The sequence below is a fragment of the Petromyzon marinus genome, chromosome 4 (genome assembly GCF_048934315.1).
Source record: "Petromyzon marinus isolate PM22_M1 ecotype Great Lakes invasive population chromosome 4, UKy_Petmar_22M1.pri1.0, whole genome shotgun sequence".
In the NCBI taxonomy this organism is placed as follows: Eukaryota; Metazoa; Chordata; class Hyperoartia; order Petromyzontiformes; family Petromyzontidae; genus Petromyzon; species Petromyzon marinus.
Window position 1 is genome coordinate 8706316 of NC_133670.1, and position 19707 is coordinate 8726022.

Consider the following 19707-nt stretch of genomic DNA (forward strand, 5'->3'; position numbering starts at 1 on the left):
TGATGTGTTTACCTTGCCTATACGTTGCATTCCTGTCGTGTTTGTGTAGTGTTTGTTGTTGTAACGTTCTGACCTAACCCTACTGGACGTATGTGATAAAGCGCTTTATAGCTCATCGGATTCCTCCAATATAAATAAACATTCTGTTTCGAGATTCTGACTCGGGGCTTCGACGAAAAAACATTGGCTGCCGGATCGGAGAGTACACAGAGAGAGGTTGAAGTAGAGTGATATGAGAGGAAGGAGGTCGCCTTTGTTGCGTTTTTGCATGTATATGTGTCACAATAGGGAGATGAGGATGTGGCGAGGGCTTGCAGTGGCCGGTTAAAGCCATAAATGCCTCAGATGGCCGTGAGTTAACGAGTCAGCATGTGACGGCCAGACGCTCTTACGTGTGTCGCACGCGCTATGCACGAGACTCAATTGCCCCGACGTTGCATTAACGGGCAGCCGAACGTAACGTTGTGCTGACGAGAAACAACAACATTCAAAAACATCCAACGCGTGCAACAGAGAGGGTGATGCGGGAGGCTCGAATGACAGAAGGCTGAGTCTCTCCTGTATCCAACTGCAAAACCCCGAGGGGGAGGAACCTGACAATTGATCTGGCTTCCTACCCCACCCCTCCAGTCATCCCTAAGACCATTGGGAGGTTAACCTATCCCTGCTGGATGCCAGCAACAAACACATCTCAGCCAAACGCCTATGTGAGCAAGTAAATGGTTGGGGTGATCCCACGTGACATGGGGCGTCAATCAACCTCCCGATACACCACCTAGGGATGCACCACAGTGGCTCTCATGCACTTAGTAATTGTACGTCAGCACAGCAGCAGACGTTCTTGAGCCTCTCATGAGAGACGTAAAAAGGTGAAACATCATGAGCCAATGCCCAGGTATTCCATCAAAATTATTGCTGTGTCTGGGTTGTTTACTCCTCTGTTCTCGTAGTTTCTGCCATTTGATGTCACCTGAATCCTGGGAATTAGAGGGGGGAGGTGGGGAATGCTTAAATGATGCTCTGACTCCATTCCTTCTTCACACTATCTACAACTGCAATATATGGGATTCTGCATCGAGGGTAAACATATATATTCGTGGTTGGCCTCGAAGGCAAATAGATGTCCCGCTTTCCAGTAACTAGCCAACTGCTCCTGAAGCTGTCTGAAATTGTAACTTGGCGAGTCCTGCTGTTTATCATCTCGATAGCGGTCACGTCACATCACACTTGGGCTCTCTTTGCCTTGGCCACGTTTCATAAGCCAAGCGGTTATAGGTGCACTACCTTAAATTCCGTCGTTTTTATGCTTAGTTCCCGGTCCCTCTGTTGCGAGGTGCTTTGAAATGGCCTGCACAATAGCTCGGCTCAGTTGCAAGATCTCATATCTGCCTCTTAAATTGTCTTTAGGCGGAACCCTCCCGAGAGGCAATGTGGGGCGAGGCACCAACTCAGCTCATTCCTCACCCTCAGTGCAAGAAACGCCCACGCATCCCTATTCATGGCTCAATTGTCTAGTACAGACCACTAAGTGAATTTCATTGAAAAAAATCTTGTTTATCTACCAGCTAAATCCCACTGAGCTACATACAGTAGCAAGGATGATAATCTTCATTTACACATTTTCCTTAGAACAAATGAGCAACAACAATTTCCATTGGCTGCCTAGAGCCATTGATATAAATTGAACACTTCAAAAGTCTGGTCCGATCTCTCGACGAGATCACATTGTTGACTTCCCACAACATTGTACGCCTTTTTTTCAACTAACTCGTTGGTTGTATGGGACGAGTTGACTTGCAGCAACCTTTTCGTTTGTGAGGAGAGCACTCAAAAACACAGCGCCGCTTAGCGGACGCAAAATCAACTCTCCCCTCCTAAAATTCCCCTTTACGTGACACTGTCTTGTTAGTTCTTTGTGAGTGTTTTTTTTTATCACTGCCGTTCCGGCCACGTGTTTATGAGCAGCGGCCCCTTGTGGTGGCTGGCTGGCAGATGACCCTGGCGCAGTGTGGATTGATGGGTTGAGCCGACACCATCTCTGGGATAGGTTGCCATACATTTAGTACGTACGCATGGAGGGGGGGGTTAACCCAAATGCGTTCGCTTGCGTATGGGGGGGGGGGTCTACTGACAATGTACGTACGCATTGGAAACGTGGGAGGGGGGGGGGTGAAGCCTCGATACTAATTTGTCTACATTGTCCTTCCAAATGAGCCACAGTTCAGTTTCATCAGCTGTCAGACAGCAAGTACCAGCGGGAGTAGTGGGACCGTGGGAGAGATGTCACTTGTATGTCACCACCGTACCCCTGACTGCTCGCTATCACGCTGCTGTGCCTCAAGCCTGACATTGCGCGTGTTGACGAAATCCCTACATTTGTTTTTTCGATTTAAAGCTTTCGTGACTGCAAGGATTCATCTTCTTTGGTTCTTTCGGTAAAGTCACCACGTAGAATGAGAATAAAATAATAAAATTAAACAATAAAATTCTCACGACGGTACAATGTAGCTCTGTCGTCCCGACAGGTTTGTTCCTTTCACCTGAAGAAGGCCACTTGTGTTGTGGCCGAAACGTCGTGAGAATTTTATTGTTTTATTTTATTATTTTATTCTCATTCTACGTGGTGACTTTACCGAAAGGACCAAAGAAGAGAAATCCCTACAATACGTCACCTGTTCGACTTGGTGCAGTCGGCGTTTGAACCGAGCGGACACTAGACAAACTTTTTAAAGGTACGCAACTTAATTCTTAAATGCAGCCGGCGGTGGATTATCTGTAAACACGTTATAATATTATTAATCGTTGATCGTTTCTTGCGTGGATTAAATATCGGTCGTTCCATAGGATTCGGGGGGGGGGGGGGGGGGAGAGGGGGTAAAAAGCACACGTGCGTACAGGGAGGGCAGGAGGATGGGTCAAGTTTTTACAGATTTTTCCGTACGTTCTCAATGGAGGAGGGGTCAAGTTTTTACAGATTTTTGCGTTCGTTCTCAATTGATGGCCCCCAGTGGGGGTGGAGTGCGGAGGGGGGGTGGACAAGCTAATTTTAGAGGGTGTAAGGTGCCGGTCGCACATGTTGCTGCAGTCCTGGACACAGCGAGGTACGCTTGCGCTTTGCACAGTGAAAATGGCATGGTATGTAAATACGGGGCTGTCAAAAAAATGTGTGAGACTTTGATTTAGTGCAATTTTTTTGTATATATATACACAGTAGAGTTCTACTTTTCTTTTTACTATGTCTACTGCATTGGTAATTTTACTAAAAAGGTTTGGAGGACCACCACCATCAGCCAAGGTCAATCCACTGCTGGATGAAGGTCTTTGTACTTCGCACGGTCCTGCGACGCAGCAAACCACGTAGCTTCTGCTTTGACGTCATGGCTGGCTCCATCATTTCGGTGGATATCCTGTCATCCGTGTCCCTTTCCTTGGCTACCACTCCATTATTATTGTTGACCGTTGGCCATCATCCCTCGTGGTAATGTCCTGCACAAGCCCACGGTGGCGAAATGTTAAATACCTCGCATGGTATGGAGGAGGTTGTGGGTTCTGATCCCGACCCTGGCGCCTGCATATTTGGAGTTTGCATGTTTTCCCCGGTGGTCGCGTGGATTGTATCCACGCGTCCACCGGTTTTCCCCTACATATTTAGAAACATGCGATTAGAATAAGCCACGTCGTGCAGCTATCATTTGTCGCCAGGTCGCTTCTGAAAAAGAACTACGTAGCTCAGTGGGCCTTACCTGGTCAAATAAACAACGGTTACAAGTTTTGAATCGTTTAGAGTTTTACTTTTATGAACAGTTTAAATTGTATCTTTAATTCAGGTATGTTCTCCAATGATAACGCTTTTCCGTTTTTGTTCAATACTTTCCTGTCTTCAATAGCTGTCCAAGGTACACGCGTTCTGCTCTGTTTCCCAGTTTGTGTCCATCCGTCAGATCAATTCAAACTTAAATTTACTTCACGAACCTCTTGCACATGACCTTTATTTTGCTTACCTTTATCCAGAGCCAAACTTTTCAGCATTCTTTACTCAGTTATTTCTATATGCTTAGTTTTTTCGGTAAAGTCACGTTGAAGAGAAACAACAAAATAATAAAATATATATAAAACAATAAAAAATTCTCACGACGTTTCGACCATAACTCAAACGGTCATCTTCAGGTGTGTTGGTTCTAATAAATGAACTGAACTATGGGTCTCTGTGTGTCTCTATGGATAAGCGTGGTTTCTTAAGCGAACTGGGGAATGTGGTGGGCGCTTAACATGGGAACCCTTGGGAGCTCTTTAGGAGTTTGCCGGCGATGGTGATTGTAATGTGTAGCGCGGATAGGTTGGGAAGTTTATGTCATGTAGGGAATGTGGGGACGGGTAACGTGGGAGCCTATTGGAGTAGACGGTGAAGGTGATTGCAATTTGTAGTGTGGATAAGTAAGGTGGTTATGTCTTGTAGAAAATGTGGCGGAAGGTTTGATGTAAAGCCTATAGAAGCCTACAGGAGTAGCAAGTGAAGGTGATTGCAATTTGTAGTGTGGATACGTTAGGTAAGCTCTGTTAATAATTGTAACTCAGACACGTGCCCCACCCCCCTTGTGACGTCACCGCAGCACTTATGAGGCCATGTGAAGTGTCGAAGGGTCGCTGCTGGCAGGTCACGTGACAGAGCCAGCAGGTGCCATGGGTTGACTCCTGTGCTAGGCTAGGTACAGGAAGAGGTCACGTGACACACCCAGCAGGTGCCATGGGTTGACTGCTGTGCCAGACTAAGTGCAGGAGGGCACGTGACAGACCCAGCAGGTGTCATGGGTTGACTGCTGTGCCAGATTAGGTACAGGTAGAACCAACACACCTGAAGATGACCGTTTGAGTTATGGTCGAAACGTCGTGAGAATTTTTTATTGTTTTATATATATTTTATTATTTTGTTGTTTCTCTTCAACGTGACTTTACCGAAAAAACTAAGAATATGAATTACTGCAGTCACGAAAGCTTTAAATCAGTTATTTCTACTTCCTACATTTGTTTCCCCAATACAATTTTTCAGTCAAATATCTTCTAGCATCGCTGTGAATAACAATGGAAAAAGCCAGGTCCTCTTGTCTCCCCTTTTAATATGGGTTCCGGAATCTTCTTTGTTGTAGACGGATTTTACTATTTCAATATCTACATGTTAATTAGGTCTTAGTTTGCGGGCATTTGGACTATTGCATCACTTTCTGCTGAGTATAATGTGTTTCTTTCATCGTCAACAAAGGCTAGGCACTGGTAATGTCAATTCGTTGGTCTTTTCAGGAACCTTATTCATAGTTTGTATGTGGTCAATGGTAGAGAAACTTTTGCTAAGCCCTGCTTGCTCCCTTTGTTGGGTGGCATTCAATTTGTCAGTCTATTCCCTATGATCTTTGTGAACAATCCATATCGGTGGGATAATAGGCAATCTATATAGGTCGGATTAGAGGCAAATGGGTTTATAGTTCTTCAAGTCAGAGGACTGTATACAGTATAAAACAAATAGAGTTGAGTTAAAAACAGTACGTCATTAAATTCCTAATTTTATTGGCAAAAAACACATGTCACAAACCTAATAATCCTTCAAGTGAGCCTCTTTGATCAACTTGGCATGAAATGCAAGGTAGGTGAGTGTGTGGAAGAGAGACGGGACAGAATGGCCACACATAGCCCGCAGAATGTAGTGTGCAGGTATGAGTTTGGCGAGGGGCTAATTATGGATGGGTCCAGGCCAATGAAATGCATGCAGGTGCTGTCTGCTCCGGCTTATTGCTTGCCCAGACCCGTTGTTCATTGCCAGTCGCCACGATGCCCTTCACTCCGTGTTGTCAAAGCATATAAAAAAAATCAACTCAACAGCAGAGGCGGGGGATGTCCCGGAAGGCGTGACAGTAGTCATGTGGTTTGTCTTTTTTTAAATAGGCACACACACTGGACATAGCCCGGCCGAGTTGGGAACAAGACCAGCCACCGTTCACTCTTCTCGTCTTCCCCACTGGCTGTGAACGTGCTCTCTCTGACTTTGAATACGGGTGAATGCGCAGCGACCAATGTCAGAACATCAAGATCGGTGAAAAATAATAAAGATCACGTAGAAGAGAGCTGCAGACATGCAAGACCCGAAAAGTGAAGTCACGGTAAGAATTAAATATTAGCTTGCTTTGATGAGACTGGTATGTGTAGAGCTCTTTAGGTTTTAAAAATGCCAAAAAAAGTAAGTGTTTGATTCTAGATCTGCTCACGACTTTACGATGAACATGTGTTTGTTGAGATTACAGTGATTTCTTTCGTGTGCTTAACTGTAGCAACTGGTGGTGTGAAGTTGTAGCTGTTATTTAGTTAGATTGTAAATCGTGGCCAGCATAACTGAACACATCTTGTCTCGTGCTGGGTATAGTGTGGTTGAAAATAAATGCATGAAGTAAATTTAACCCAGAGGGAGATTACATGAAAAATCAACTGAGCCGCGGAAAGTCGCAAAGCCAAGTGCCGACACAATGTTTTTAGGTATTCTGACTCAGCCTTACAACTGGTATTATACCACACACATGACTGAATTAACTGTGGTACATTTTTTTTACCTGCAGTAAAGCAGTCACAAGGAGTAAAGTCAGTTGCGTTGCGCTTAGCCGACCATAACTATTTTCAAAGCATTTCATACGTTTTCAAAAATAATGAAGCGTATTAACAGTTAGTGATTGCGAATGCATCTAAGAGTTAGGGTTACATTTATATTTAGCGTATGTTTTTTTAATGGATTTTATTTCGTTAACTTTGGACCACACCTGTTCGCGAATAATATGCACGTTTTTATTCCCGTTTTAAATCAACGGGTACCTGTTTGCGAGGTTTCTATGATAAACAGGCCATGCGACGAATTGGAGTTTAATCATTTACATGGAAGTACAGTACTGTGCAAACTCTGTAATGTATAATGCCCTTCACGGCACGTTGTGTCACATTACACGCAGTACGCAAAGATCTACGAAGAGCTGCTCAAGTCCGTCAAACACGGAACAGATTTCTGTAAGGAGGTGACCGCCGTGTTCCAGATCAGGTGACAGCTTGCAGACATTCATACGGCACGCAGGCGTGTATCGGTCAATCTGTATGCACATTAAAAGACTGCCTCGTTGCGTACGTAGTCTGTTAAAGTGTACACGTCCAACACTTTTTTACTGCACATGTATTGATGAAACAACATACCGCACTGAATAGAACCAGTTCGGGACAAACGATCATTATTCCTACGTAACAAATAAAACCACCTATATGTTTAAATGCTGTAATTAATAGCGGTGTCATTGATTTTAAAAGCAATTGGAGCAAATCACGCTTAGCAATTACAATTGTACAGGTATAACTTGTTCTAAATTGCTATCACAATTTAACATAACGAGCAAATGGCTGAACAGAAAAAGTGAGTGCTATTTACAATGACAATTATAAACAATAATAAGTCACGGCTATGCTCACAATTGCATTTCACTTAAGGTTTATTACGCGACGTTCGGTTGTTCAGAAAACTCTGAGATGTTTAAAATTATTTGCGGTACCCAGCTGTGAATGTAATATTATCTTGCCAATGTTTTTTTGTTTGGCTTGATTGCTCTGGAGACTGGGGTATTTGTTGATCGATGTTCGGTCACCAGGCTGATGGCACGAGTTGTGATTTCTCACTTAACAGAGTTGGCCACGTGAAAGCTGCCCATCGTCCACTCCCTGGATTTTTGTTTTATTCATGGCTTGCCACAGTATTCCTAAAAAAAACTAACTATGCACCGTACCGGCCTTTGACGTGTGTCACAACTTGTAACCTCTGGCAAACATCCACTAGTCAACATGAAGCTGGAAAGTGACTCCATGGCACTTCCAAATTACCCGCCGCTGTACAGTTTGCCCCTGGACATTTTATCTCCCCCCCACACTAAATCCAGGTTTTGAAATGGCCAATAAAACACCAAACACGGATGGAAATGAATGAAATAGGCAGTAGAAACTCACCCGACACTGCCGTGTATTGCGGCGAGTGGATATACCGAATACAGTCATTTGAATGTTATAATGTTTATTAAAAACAAAACCTGTCATAATCATAACCATAGTAATAGATCACGAGACCAAATTTCAACACTATGTTTAATCACTCAGTTTTGGAGCTGGCCAAACATCCCAAATGAGGGCCAGTACTTGGGCAATTATTGGTGATGATTCTGTCTGTCTTCTGGCTTGTCTGTGGTTTCCATAGCCTCCGAATTAAGATATTGGTACACAAAATCTCGACTGAAAGCTTTCGTGACTGCAGGAATTCATATTATTGGGTCTTTCGCTAAAGTCACATCGATAGGTTCAAAGAAAATAACAAATTTATAATGTAATTTATAATGAACTTCCCAAAACAGCGCATCACCATGGTCAGGGTTTCCATACCAACCTGTGTGTAGTGCAATGACTTCATTTGTTACAAGTTAAATCAAGATCACAACACAATGTGAATTTATAGAATATCTACTTGTCACTACACCCCATGACACAACTGCCAGACTCCTTAACCGCACCCGGAAACCTGACCGCATCATTCCAGTACATAATTTGCTTCACTGGCTATAAATCCAATCCCAAATCAATTTCACTATTATACGAGTGATGTTCTCGATTCTCCATGAACTAATTTCTGCCTGAGAGGTAAGCACAGAACCAGTAGTGAGGTGCACTAGAGATGCTAAGATAGTTATGCTGGTCTCCAATGAGCGTGGGGTAACCTGTGGTATTGAAAACTGCATAAAAGGTCGAGAACTAGGAATTAGATGGTTAATGGTCTGATGAGAGGTAATTCACAACAGATGTAGGAAAGCAGTTTTGGTAGAATGGCATTGGAGGAAACCAAATTGCCAACGTATCTACTGCTGAAATAGATCTTGCCAATCTGAATACCCACAGCTTGCCTATATCCACCACGTCTCTCTGATCCACAACTGTTCTTTGCGAACAAAAAAAATCAATGGAAGAAATCTGGCTTTAAAATCCAATACCACATCTGGAAGACTCTCGTGAGCTAGCTTTGGTGAGGTCCAAATAACATGCCAACTGTGGTCTAATTGCAAATGTTACTTGGAACTACAAATCCCTTTTTTCGTGCTACGCACTTCCTCTTGCATCTTAATAACCCAGCTTCCTCTTCTATGTTATTTATCAAACGTGAACTACTCCCCTCCTTTAGGATATGATGTCAGAAATCGCGTCCTGGTTTGGATTTATAGAATATCTTCATGGGTCATGAAGCCCAAACAGGGATAAGATACCCCTTTCTTTGGCTTTTCCAAGCAAAGGAAGGTTAACGGCAAAAGCTAGGGTCACGTGTGGGATTCTTTTAAGGATGGGAGTGACAGCCACAGTCTTGAGGGCTAAGGAAATTGTACTAGATGAAATGAAGGTATTGATAAAGCAGGTGAATGTAGGGGTCCAGCATGGGTAGACAGTGAAGAATGTTTTAATGGGTAGAGGATTGAGGATAGATGAAGATTTGTGTAGGTTTGAGATGATCGTAGTCATGTGTTTTAGTGACACACTGAGGGATGTCAAGGATAGGTGGTGGTGAGACAAAAGGACAGACATTAGGAGGAGCCGAGTAAAACACCAGGATGCTATTTCTGATGTCTTGACCTAAGACAGGAGGCGAGTAGTTCACACTTGATTTGTGGTTCTGAGTACCATTGCTATTAGACCACAGTAGGCATCAGATTTGACCTCACCAGAGCTAACTCATGTGAGCCTTCCAGATGTGGTATTGGATTTTATATCCAGATTTCTTCCATTGACTTGTTTTTATTCACAAAGAAGAGTTTTGTATCAGGCATACGTGGTGGTTCTAAACAAGCTGTGTGTATTCAGATTGGCAAAATCATTTACAGCAGTAGATAAGTTGGCAATGTAATTGCGGAAGAAAATTTGTGGTGCATGAAGCATGTTTCATTAGACGGAATGCAGCAACACGGGAGCAAAGGAGAAATATATCTGGTAGGGTGGAATATTTGGGACCTCAAAAGAGATGATCTGTAGGGGAAAATGAGAAGTGTATGAGGTGGTCACTACAAGTGGCAGGTGGAAGTGGTGAGGATGATGAGCCTGGTGTTGGAGGTGATGTGGTCAAAAGTGTGGCTACGGAAGTGAGTGGGAGGTAAGATCAGTGGAGAGATATATGGGATCTAAAAGTTACTGGAAGGTGGTTGAGATGGAAATAGATAATTAAAATGTGTGTTGATGAGTGATGAGTGGAGTAGAGGAAGAGACCCAAGGTCGAGGTGAGATCAGAAATTTTGGTCGGCTTTGACTTTGACAAATGGTAAATCACAACGAGTTTCAGATTTGAGGGGTAACAGTTGAACAGAGGAACGATCTAGAGAGCAAACATTTTGGATATTTATAGTCTAGGAATTTAAAGGCAGGTTTAGATATGACAGCAATTCCTACAACTCTGCCAAAGGAACGAGTACGCTTGGAGTGGAGGGAGCGGTGGGGGGGGGGGGGCTTCAGAGAGTGAATAGAGGTCAAAGGGTGTGCGCCAATTCTCAATGAGACACAGAGTGTCACTGGTGCCCTCTTTTATGAGATGATGGATGAGAAGTGGCTTTGAATTGACTGAGTGGATATTTAGGAATTTAGGAGGGTGGCATAAACAGAAGATAGCTGTTGTATCAATGGAGAAGGCCTCATGCATCATGGTGATGAGTTGTTCAACGATTCTGACCTCAGGGCCTGTGTAGGCGTAATATGGCATCCATTTACATGGAAAGAAAGCTTGGGATAGTGGGTTGGGAGCTCGGAATAGTGAGCAGGGTGCCTCTCAATAGTGGGTAGAGAGCTCGAGATAGTGGATAGGGAGACCGGGATAGTGGGTAGAGAGCTTGGGATGGTGGACATTTTTGAGGGGGAAGAAAATGCAGAAAATTTGGGTGGTTGATGGTATTTGTAGTGTCCGTTAGAGTGGGAGTTTTGGTGTTGACATTGCAATGTCTGTGAGGTGGGTCGACTGCGATAAGTTGCGATGTTTGGATTGGGTAAATGATGGAAAGCTGCAGGGCATAAGGTCTAAATTTTGGTAAGCTCTGGCTCGTGTAGGTTACATAGGCAAAGAGTGATATTTAAATGGAATCATATTCTCTTGCCACGTATGTTATAGTTACGTGCCTACTTAACAACGTAGCAACAGCATAACTATAGTCAAATAAATGTCTCTGAAGTTAATATTATACGTGTAATCCTATACAATTCATTTGGATGAATGTTTGTTTAATTAACAAGTGCTTTTGTCTTCGTTGACATCATGCAACTCTGCCAATGTATAGTTTGTATAGTAATCATTAAAATATTCAACCTTTTTTCCATAACTATTGGTAACGTCACAGCAACACATTCCAACCATTGATGCTGTGCCCAGGTCAAGCCATCGCATGCAGCATTGGGAACAACATGTTTTCCGTTGTTATGGTTGTGAAAGTGCCTTTCCAAGTTATCTTGAAAAGACTGGCCATTTTATTTATTGCCTGCACCCCATGAACAAACCCTCCCCATTCTCTTTTGGAATTTTTTCGCTGCTGCAAATGCAGGATATGCTGCACCATAGGCTCAAAAAAATCTACGTATTTATACTCTTGTGTTGAAGATCCTGAGCGAGTGGTGGAAATTCCACACGTCTATTATTGGTACAGATCTCTCCATAGGATGATCACTGTTGACTTTCCACAAAGTGGTACTTATCTTATCAAAGGCACAGAGAGATGTTGATTTGCATCCAACCCCAAACTGTAAACTGATTCATGATTTTCCAGTTGTCAATGAAGTGTTGTTCTGTAATGCCATAAACTCATATATAAAAACATGAATTGAATAATTTTAAAGGCTTTTTCACAATCCATCGATAGATGAAGGCCTTCACTAGCTGTGTCGGTCATTGGGGTTGTTTAACCATACTTAAACCACGCTGGTCAATGTGGGTTGGTAAAGTGAGAGGGCCCAGGAAGAATTCAGTTATCACTTGCCACTGATGTTATCCGTGATCATTAATTACACTCATAACCAACAAGGCATGGAAGGGTCTTCGTCCAGGAGTGGATTATCATTTTATTTTTAACATGAATTTACTATTAATTAAATCAGTTTAGTACAGGCTACTAGAGCATCTCACTGCTACATTACACTGCTCGAGGACATACAAATGCACAGAAGTTGTCCCTGCTAGGACTTTCAAAGAAATCATTTACGATGCAAATTCGCAGTTAAATAACAAATACCATTGAAGTGTTTCTTCTGCTAGCAGGTGCTAAGTATGGCCAGTACTATGTGGCATTTTATGTAGGCTACTCTCTATCAGCACTTTGCATTCACTCCATTCCTGGTTGGCACCTCTAAGGCGGGGACTGTCCGAATGTGTCTTTTATGGCTGCAGTAGCTCTCTCGCTATATTTATTCCTGCCTCAGCAGTCTGCCTGCTGTATTTTTTCACCTGAAGATGATTGCTTGTGTTGCGATCGAAACGTCGTGATTTTTTAATATTTTTCTATCTACGTCACTTTACCAAAAGACCCAAAGAGTAGAGAATGATATTACGGGTGAAATGGGGAAGGAGTAAAGGGTTTGGGGTTAATCATAGCCAATTTTTTTTTAAATAACTACACTGCTTCCACTGCCCACTTATCTTCCTGCCAATCCACAGTGGCAAATCGTTTCCCCCCATTCATTGACAGGTATTACTACTATAATGAGCCAATAATGTCTGTGTCCCGCGCGTGACGTCACTCCACATGCCGCACCCCCCTCATGAATATTCATGAGCGGGTGGATTTTTACACTCACGCAGCAGAAGGTCGAGCGGAAATACATTTTTTTCGCAAATTCACTTTAAGTTTCACGTTTCTTTATTGAAAGTGAATCTAATAAATAAGTATACACAGCAACAAAGTGGATTTGGTGTCTTTATTTCTTCAGCACTTGAGACAAAAGGTAAGTCTAATTTATGCTTCCACATTATGGTAAAATAGACATTTCTCGGTGATTTTCCAGATATTGTATCGATTTCCAATTTATTTCAACCCCAGCGACCGAAAACAGAAGAGAATAAATTATCAGAGCAGTGAATTTGAACAAATTGAAGGTTAATTATATACAGTGCTACAGTGAGATGAAGTGAGGTGTTTATGACATAGTTTGGTGCAAGAATCACTACCATTAATATAGTGCTACAGTTAACTGCAGTGAAGTGTTTTATGACTTCGTTTTGTGCCAGATTCACTGCCATTAATGCAGTGCTACAGTGAACCGCAGTGAAGTGTTCGATGACATACTTTCGTGCAAGATTCACTGCCATTACATTTACACAAGATACAATTATGCTCTGCTCAATTTTTTCGTAAATATTACAGCTTCTGTCCTAGGACGGGCTAACAAGCTAGTATAACAAATAGCAATGTCGGCCGAACTGAAAGTGCCTCTGTTTACATGGCTCAGGTCACACGGCATCACGAGAAATGCCAACAATGCCTCGGAGCCTCACTCGAGTATATATGTGCATGTACGGTTTGCGTGTGCATATTTTGTACAATCAAAATGAAGTACATATATAACGTGCTCATGGAAAAATATAATATACTAGCGGGAAGTACCCGGCGTTGCCGGGCGAAAAATATATTTCAAAACTTATCTTAAAAACCTTACATATACAGATACAAAGCTATTGTGAAAGCCCGGTAGGGCGTTTGTCCATTTATTGATAAACAATATTATAATAAGCTTGCACAAGTCCAAAAAGTTATAGAAAGTGGGGGGTAAATAGTTGATCTAAAAGGTTTCCGAAAATTGTTGACCCCCCCCTCAAAAAATATATCTACCCCCACGTAGGTTTATATACCTACACACCCTACATACAACAGAATAAGTAGTATCGATTGACTCTGTAGTTGTATCTACTGACTAGATACACACTATTCTGAGCCAGTAGTTGCTACTGTTTAGTAGTATTTACTGATTGTAGCAGTAACGACTGACTGTAGTAGTGTTTACTGGCCCTACAGTAGTATCTACTGACTATAGTAGTAACGACTAACTGTATAGTAGTATTTGCTGACTCTATAGTAGTATCCACTGACTATTGTAGTAACTACTAACTCTAAAGCAGTATCTACTCACTCTATAGTAGTATATACTGGCTGTAGTAGCTACTGACTGTAGTATGTACTGACTGTATAGTAGTATATACTGATTGTAGCAGTATTGACTGACTGTAGTAGTATATACTGACTTGTAGTATCTACTAACTCTATATAGCAGTATCTACCAACTCGATAGCAGTATCTACTATTACTACAGCAGTGCCTACCAACTGAGGTGGTACCTGCTATGACTACAGCTGTGCATACTGACAGTGGTGGCACCTGCTATGACTACACCAGTGCAAACCGACTTTGGTAGTACTTGCTTTAACTGCAGCAGTGCATACTGACTGTGGTGGTACCTGCATAATTGCAGCTATGCATACCGACTGTGGTGGTATCCTATGACTACAGCAGTGCATAACGACTGTGTTGGTACCTGCTATTACAGCAGTGCATACCGACTGTGTTGGTACCTGCTATTACAGCAGTGCATACTGACTGTGGTGGTACCTGCTTTAACTACAGCATTGCATACCGACTGTGGTGGATACTGCTATCACTGCAGCAGTGCATACCGACTGTGGTGGTACCCGCTATCAGTACATCAATGCGTACAGACTGTGGTGGTACCTGCTATCACTACAGCGGTGCATACCGACTCTGGTGGTACCCGCTATCTCTTCAGCAGTGCATACCAACTTTGGTGGTAACAGCTTTCATGACAGCAGTGCATACTGACTGTGGTAGTATGTGCTATGATTACAGCAGTGCATACTGACTGTGGTGGTACCTGCTATGATTACAGCAGTGCACACTGACTGTGGTGGGACCTGCTTACACTACAGCAGTGCATACTGACTGTGGTGGTACGTGCTATGATTACAGCAGTGCACACTGACTGTGGTGGGACCTGCTTTAACTACAGCAATGCATACCGACTGTGATGGTTCCTGCTATTACTACAGCAGTGCCTACTGACTGTGGTGGCACCTGCTATGATTACAGCAGTACATACTGTGGTGTTACCTGCTTACACTACAGCAGTGCATACTGACTGTGGTGGTACGTGCTATGATTACAACAGTGCATACTGGGGTGGTACCTGCTATGATTACAGCAGTGGATACTGACTGTGGTGGTACCTGCTATTCAAAATGTATATACTTTACCAATACAGCAAAAGCTGGTTATAAGCAGAGTTTTCATATAAGTAACACACGTCACTGTTGCATGGAAGTGAAGGGAATCTTCTCATACTTTCACGTCAGATATAAGCACAGCTGACCTTCCTCACAAGGGGTGTGCTTTTATCCAGCTTATATTATATTGAGATTTTGAAATTATACATTTTATGTTCTACATGAAGAGCAATGTCATTTCGGAGGATTAGGAATGGCTGGGGGCGCCATGGTGGCAAAATGTTACCTACCCCACCTGGTATGCAGGATGGTCGTGGGTTCGATCCCGACCCTGACGCTTGTATATATGGAGTTCCCCCCCCCCCCCCCCCCCTGTGGTCGTGTGCATTTTCCTCAGGGTCCTTTGGTTTGCCCCTCCACATTTAGAAACATGCGTTTATCCACTTGATAAGCCACTTCGTCGAGCTGTTATTTGTTGCCAGGACGCTTCTGAAAAAATAGCTATATAGATCAGTGGGCCTTACCTGGTAAAAACAAATTGTTAGTTTTTTTTTTACAGCGGGTAGACAGAAGGTGCAGGATGGAGGGAGCAGTAAAAATGTAACAGTGGCATGGCTCTCACGGCCTTGCATTGTCTCCCCTGCCCCAGGTCACCCTAAGAGTCAATGTAACTTTGATTCAAATACTCTCCCCCCCCCCCCCCCCCCAACATTCAGTGTCTCCTAACTCAGACGCGCATGGAGCATTGCATTTATGGCATTGAGCCAGTGATGGAAGTTCCACATTCTGATGGAAAGATCACTCTTTCCACAGACGATATATAATGCAGTGTAGTACCACATTAAAGACTCCACTCTGTCCTCCTCTGGCAAGCTAGCCCACTACTCATATCATGAGTTGAGTAAGAGGCCAGAAAATGTTAAACTGGGACAAAATCGCAATTATGCACATGCTTCCAAACATCTGGTTAGTTTTTATGGAACCGGCAATTTCTTGGCCAAACCCGGATGTTTTGTAGGCTCTTCTCTAATCTGCACACATTATCTAATCCATGTGTTTATTTTGCAATCTCCCGATGTCATTCCAAGCATGCACCTCTCCACAGCTCTCTTTGCACTTTTCAGCTTTTGTTACATTCATTCGCCAGTGTCCATTGCATATCGGATAATGTATATTAGTTTATTTGCAGTCATAGTGTTAGGATGGCTTGAGATGACCATCCATTGCTTGGTCCCAGAGCTATGATAGTAGCAGGGCATTCTTCACGGTGCCACTGTTGGTCCTCTCTCGGCATGTTATAGGCTTCCGGTGAAATGGCAGAAACTACACCGTGTCATTACACAGACTCCTTTCGAGCTTACCACCGCAGTGTTGCATGGGAGTATTGAGGAAAATATTACACTACATAGCTTTTTTTCATATGTGACCAGTGGCTTATCAAGTGGAATTCATAGCAGCCAAATACTCTAAACGCATGTTTGTAAATGTGGACATAAAAAACCGGAGGACCCAGAGAAAAATCCACCCAATCACGGGGAAAACATACAACTCCAAATATACAGGCGTTAGGGTCGGGATAGAACCCACGGCCTGCTGTATACCATGTGAGGTAGTAAACATCCTGGCAAATCACTCCTCTCCCCAAACTGTTGGACCTTCGTAAACAATATTTGTCCAGCCTCAAACTCTCCTGAATGTGCTAGATATTGAGGATGTATAATGAGTTGACCTGCTTTATTTTTGATGTGTGATTTACAGAATATGCACTGTACTTGTGTTTTACACTGCACTTGTTTGTAACACAACAACAAAGAGAGATGCATGTTTTTTCTTCGCAAAGAATGGAGCTGATATCACCAATTCAAACTACAAAGGTTGATATCGTGCGGTCAGCTCAAATACATGGAATCATGTCTGTCATGCTTAGACGATTTTGCTACAATATTTGACATGCACCAGATTTGGATCAGCCATGTACGGAAAGTTGTGAGGATAGGAAGTGGAGGAAATGATGTTTGTTCCTCACTCCCCATGCGGTACACACACACACACTAGTGTTGGCCACACAATGTCAGGAAATTGTATCATGTTATCAGCATGAAATGAACACCAGACACATTTCCTGGACAAGATCAGATACATTTTGAATGTTGCATCTCACGCTGCATAATTTCATGCAGTCCTTTAGTGGATAACGCAGCACCCATGAAATATAACTCCATGTCACATGTACTACATTCGGCCATGTGTGTGCATTAACTGGAGGTGTAATAAATCTACATTCGGCCATGTGTGTGCATTAACTGGAGGTGTAATACATCTAAACTCATAGATGGGTCATAGTAACATTGGCTTCACACGTTTTTTAGGTGATGGCAATGTATCATTCTAGTAGTATTTGAAGATTTTCTACTTAATAGTCGGTAATTATTTATCTCAAAACATAAGTAAAAATAGAATGGCGAATTAAACTCTCGTATTTTAACTCACACCCCTCTTATTATTTGATGGCTCTTTTGTGAGACTTACAATAAGATATCGTTATCTCAAATTCATTAGCATGACTTGAGTCACGTTGCGTGAGACCTTGTATTTATTGCATATAGCGAAAAGATCTCACTTTGGATCAACTGTGGTCACATTCAGTGTCATGTTTCTTTAATGAGCCACAACAGTGATGAATAAATACATAATATATATATAAACCAAAGAGAACCATCTCCCAAAACCACATATGTATGACTTGCCACTGCCCATCAATCTACATATACTTCTGGTATTTCACAGGAAACATACCAATGTGCCTGTAGAATGAAATGCTCAATCATTGCAGATTACTTGTGTAGAGACAGTGCATGCGTGGAGACAGTGCGTGGGTGGAGACAGTGCGGGTGCAGGAACAGTACGTGGCCCAGTGGTCACGAGGGGTAATCACGGCAGGGATACCATCTGGGAAGTTCGGGAATGGGCTAGACGGTTCGAGAAAGGGGGCGTGGCCGGGGGCGGAGCCGAGGGTCACGCCAGGAATAAAAGGAGGCGAGAGGCAAGGTTCGAGGCTGCCGTGGGATTGGGGCCGACTGTCTTCGGGCCGTCGCTCTTCGTGTCGTCGCTGTCTTCGCGTCGTTGCTACTTGCGTGCCATCCCTGGCCCAAGTGATCTGTGCGTGGAACTCCTTGAATAATGAATAAAGCAACCTCTACCAGTACAAGTTGTCCGAGAGTCACTACACTTGCGTGGACATAAGATCAGAAACAGTGACACAATGAGAAAATTTCACAAATTCTGAAAAGGCTACAAATAAGCATGAAGAGGTGCACACTTGGAATTACAATGAGAGACAAAGAGGAAATCATGGATCAGAGAAAACGTGCTGTATATTAGAGGCATCATGTATGTTAAACTTTTTTCACACCATACATAGCCAGCCGTGCTAATCGGAAACTGGGTTAAGAAATAGAAGTGCACTTGAGGGGTAGAAACATTTTGGCTTGGGAAGATGGCCAATGGACGAGACTAGTGACAGAATGGCAGCCAAAGGACAGAAGAGGATGACCGCCGCAAAGATGGAGTGATACGTTCTTGTTGCACGACTCATGGATTGTGGCATTTTAGGACAATGAGGATGGCCACAGCATGGGCAGGCCTTTATCCAACAGTGGATAGAGTATGGCTGATGTTGTTGATGATAACCACGATAGTTAAAGGCACAGCTAGAGTTTTTTGTTGCTCAATCGCAGACAGTGGTGCTGGGAACTAAAACTGGTTCATCTCTTACACTCCGCGATTAACATGCTACATTCCATTAATTCCACTCAGAGACATTTTGTATTCAACCCCTGGTAAGCTTACAGCCAATTTTATTTTTAATGTTGCTATAGATGCCTCTCCAACTTGGCCAAAGTAGTCGAATTTTGAAAACAAGCATAATCTGTAATGCTGCCGATAAATACGAATATGTGCTGCTATAATGATAGTATTAAAACATTCTCAATATGAATAAAATATTATTCGATTGTCCAAACATTTATTAACTTTTATATGTACCATATATTAAAAAAATCCATGAGCATGTATGAATTTAGTTGCAACACTGTGACATTTTGTGCAGCAGCTATTGATCAGAGTATGCGTTAAATTGACAGTTAACATTATCATCATTAATCATCAGCCATGGTCCAGTGCCACAACGATCCATGGTGGAGAGATGTTAACTACCTCGCCTGGTATACAGGAGGTTGTGGGTTCAATCCCGACCCTGACAACTTTATATTTGGAGTTTACATATTCTCTCTCCCCGTGGTCGTGTGGATTTTTCTCCCGGTCCTCGGGGTTTTCCCCACACATTTAGAAACATAAGTTTAGAGTATTTGGTTGCTATGACTTTCCACATGCTAAGCCACTTCGATGAC

General features: G+C 42.9%; 1 protein-coding gene across 1 annotated transcript in view; it reads left to right on the top strand.

Moving 5' to 3' along the window:
* The first annotated feature begins 5834 nt into the window (after positions 1-5834).
* The window catches only part of NOSTRIN (nitric oxide synthase trafficking), a 36236-nt gene continuing 22363 nt past the window's right edge, over positions 5835-19707 (top strand). Inside the window, exons 1-2 of the mRNA XM_032946392.2 lie at positions 5835-6149; positions 6984-7069. Of these exons, the coding sequence (XP_032802283.1) occupies positions 6123-6149; positions 6984-7069 (113 nt within the window). The 5' untranslated portion in view covers positions 5835-6122. The remainder of the gene's footprint in view (positions 6150-6983; positions 7070-19707) is intronic.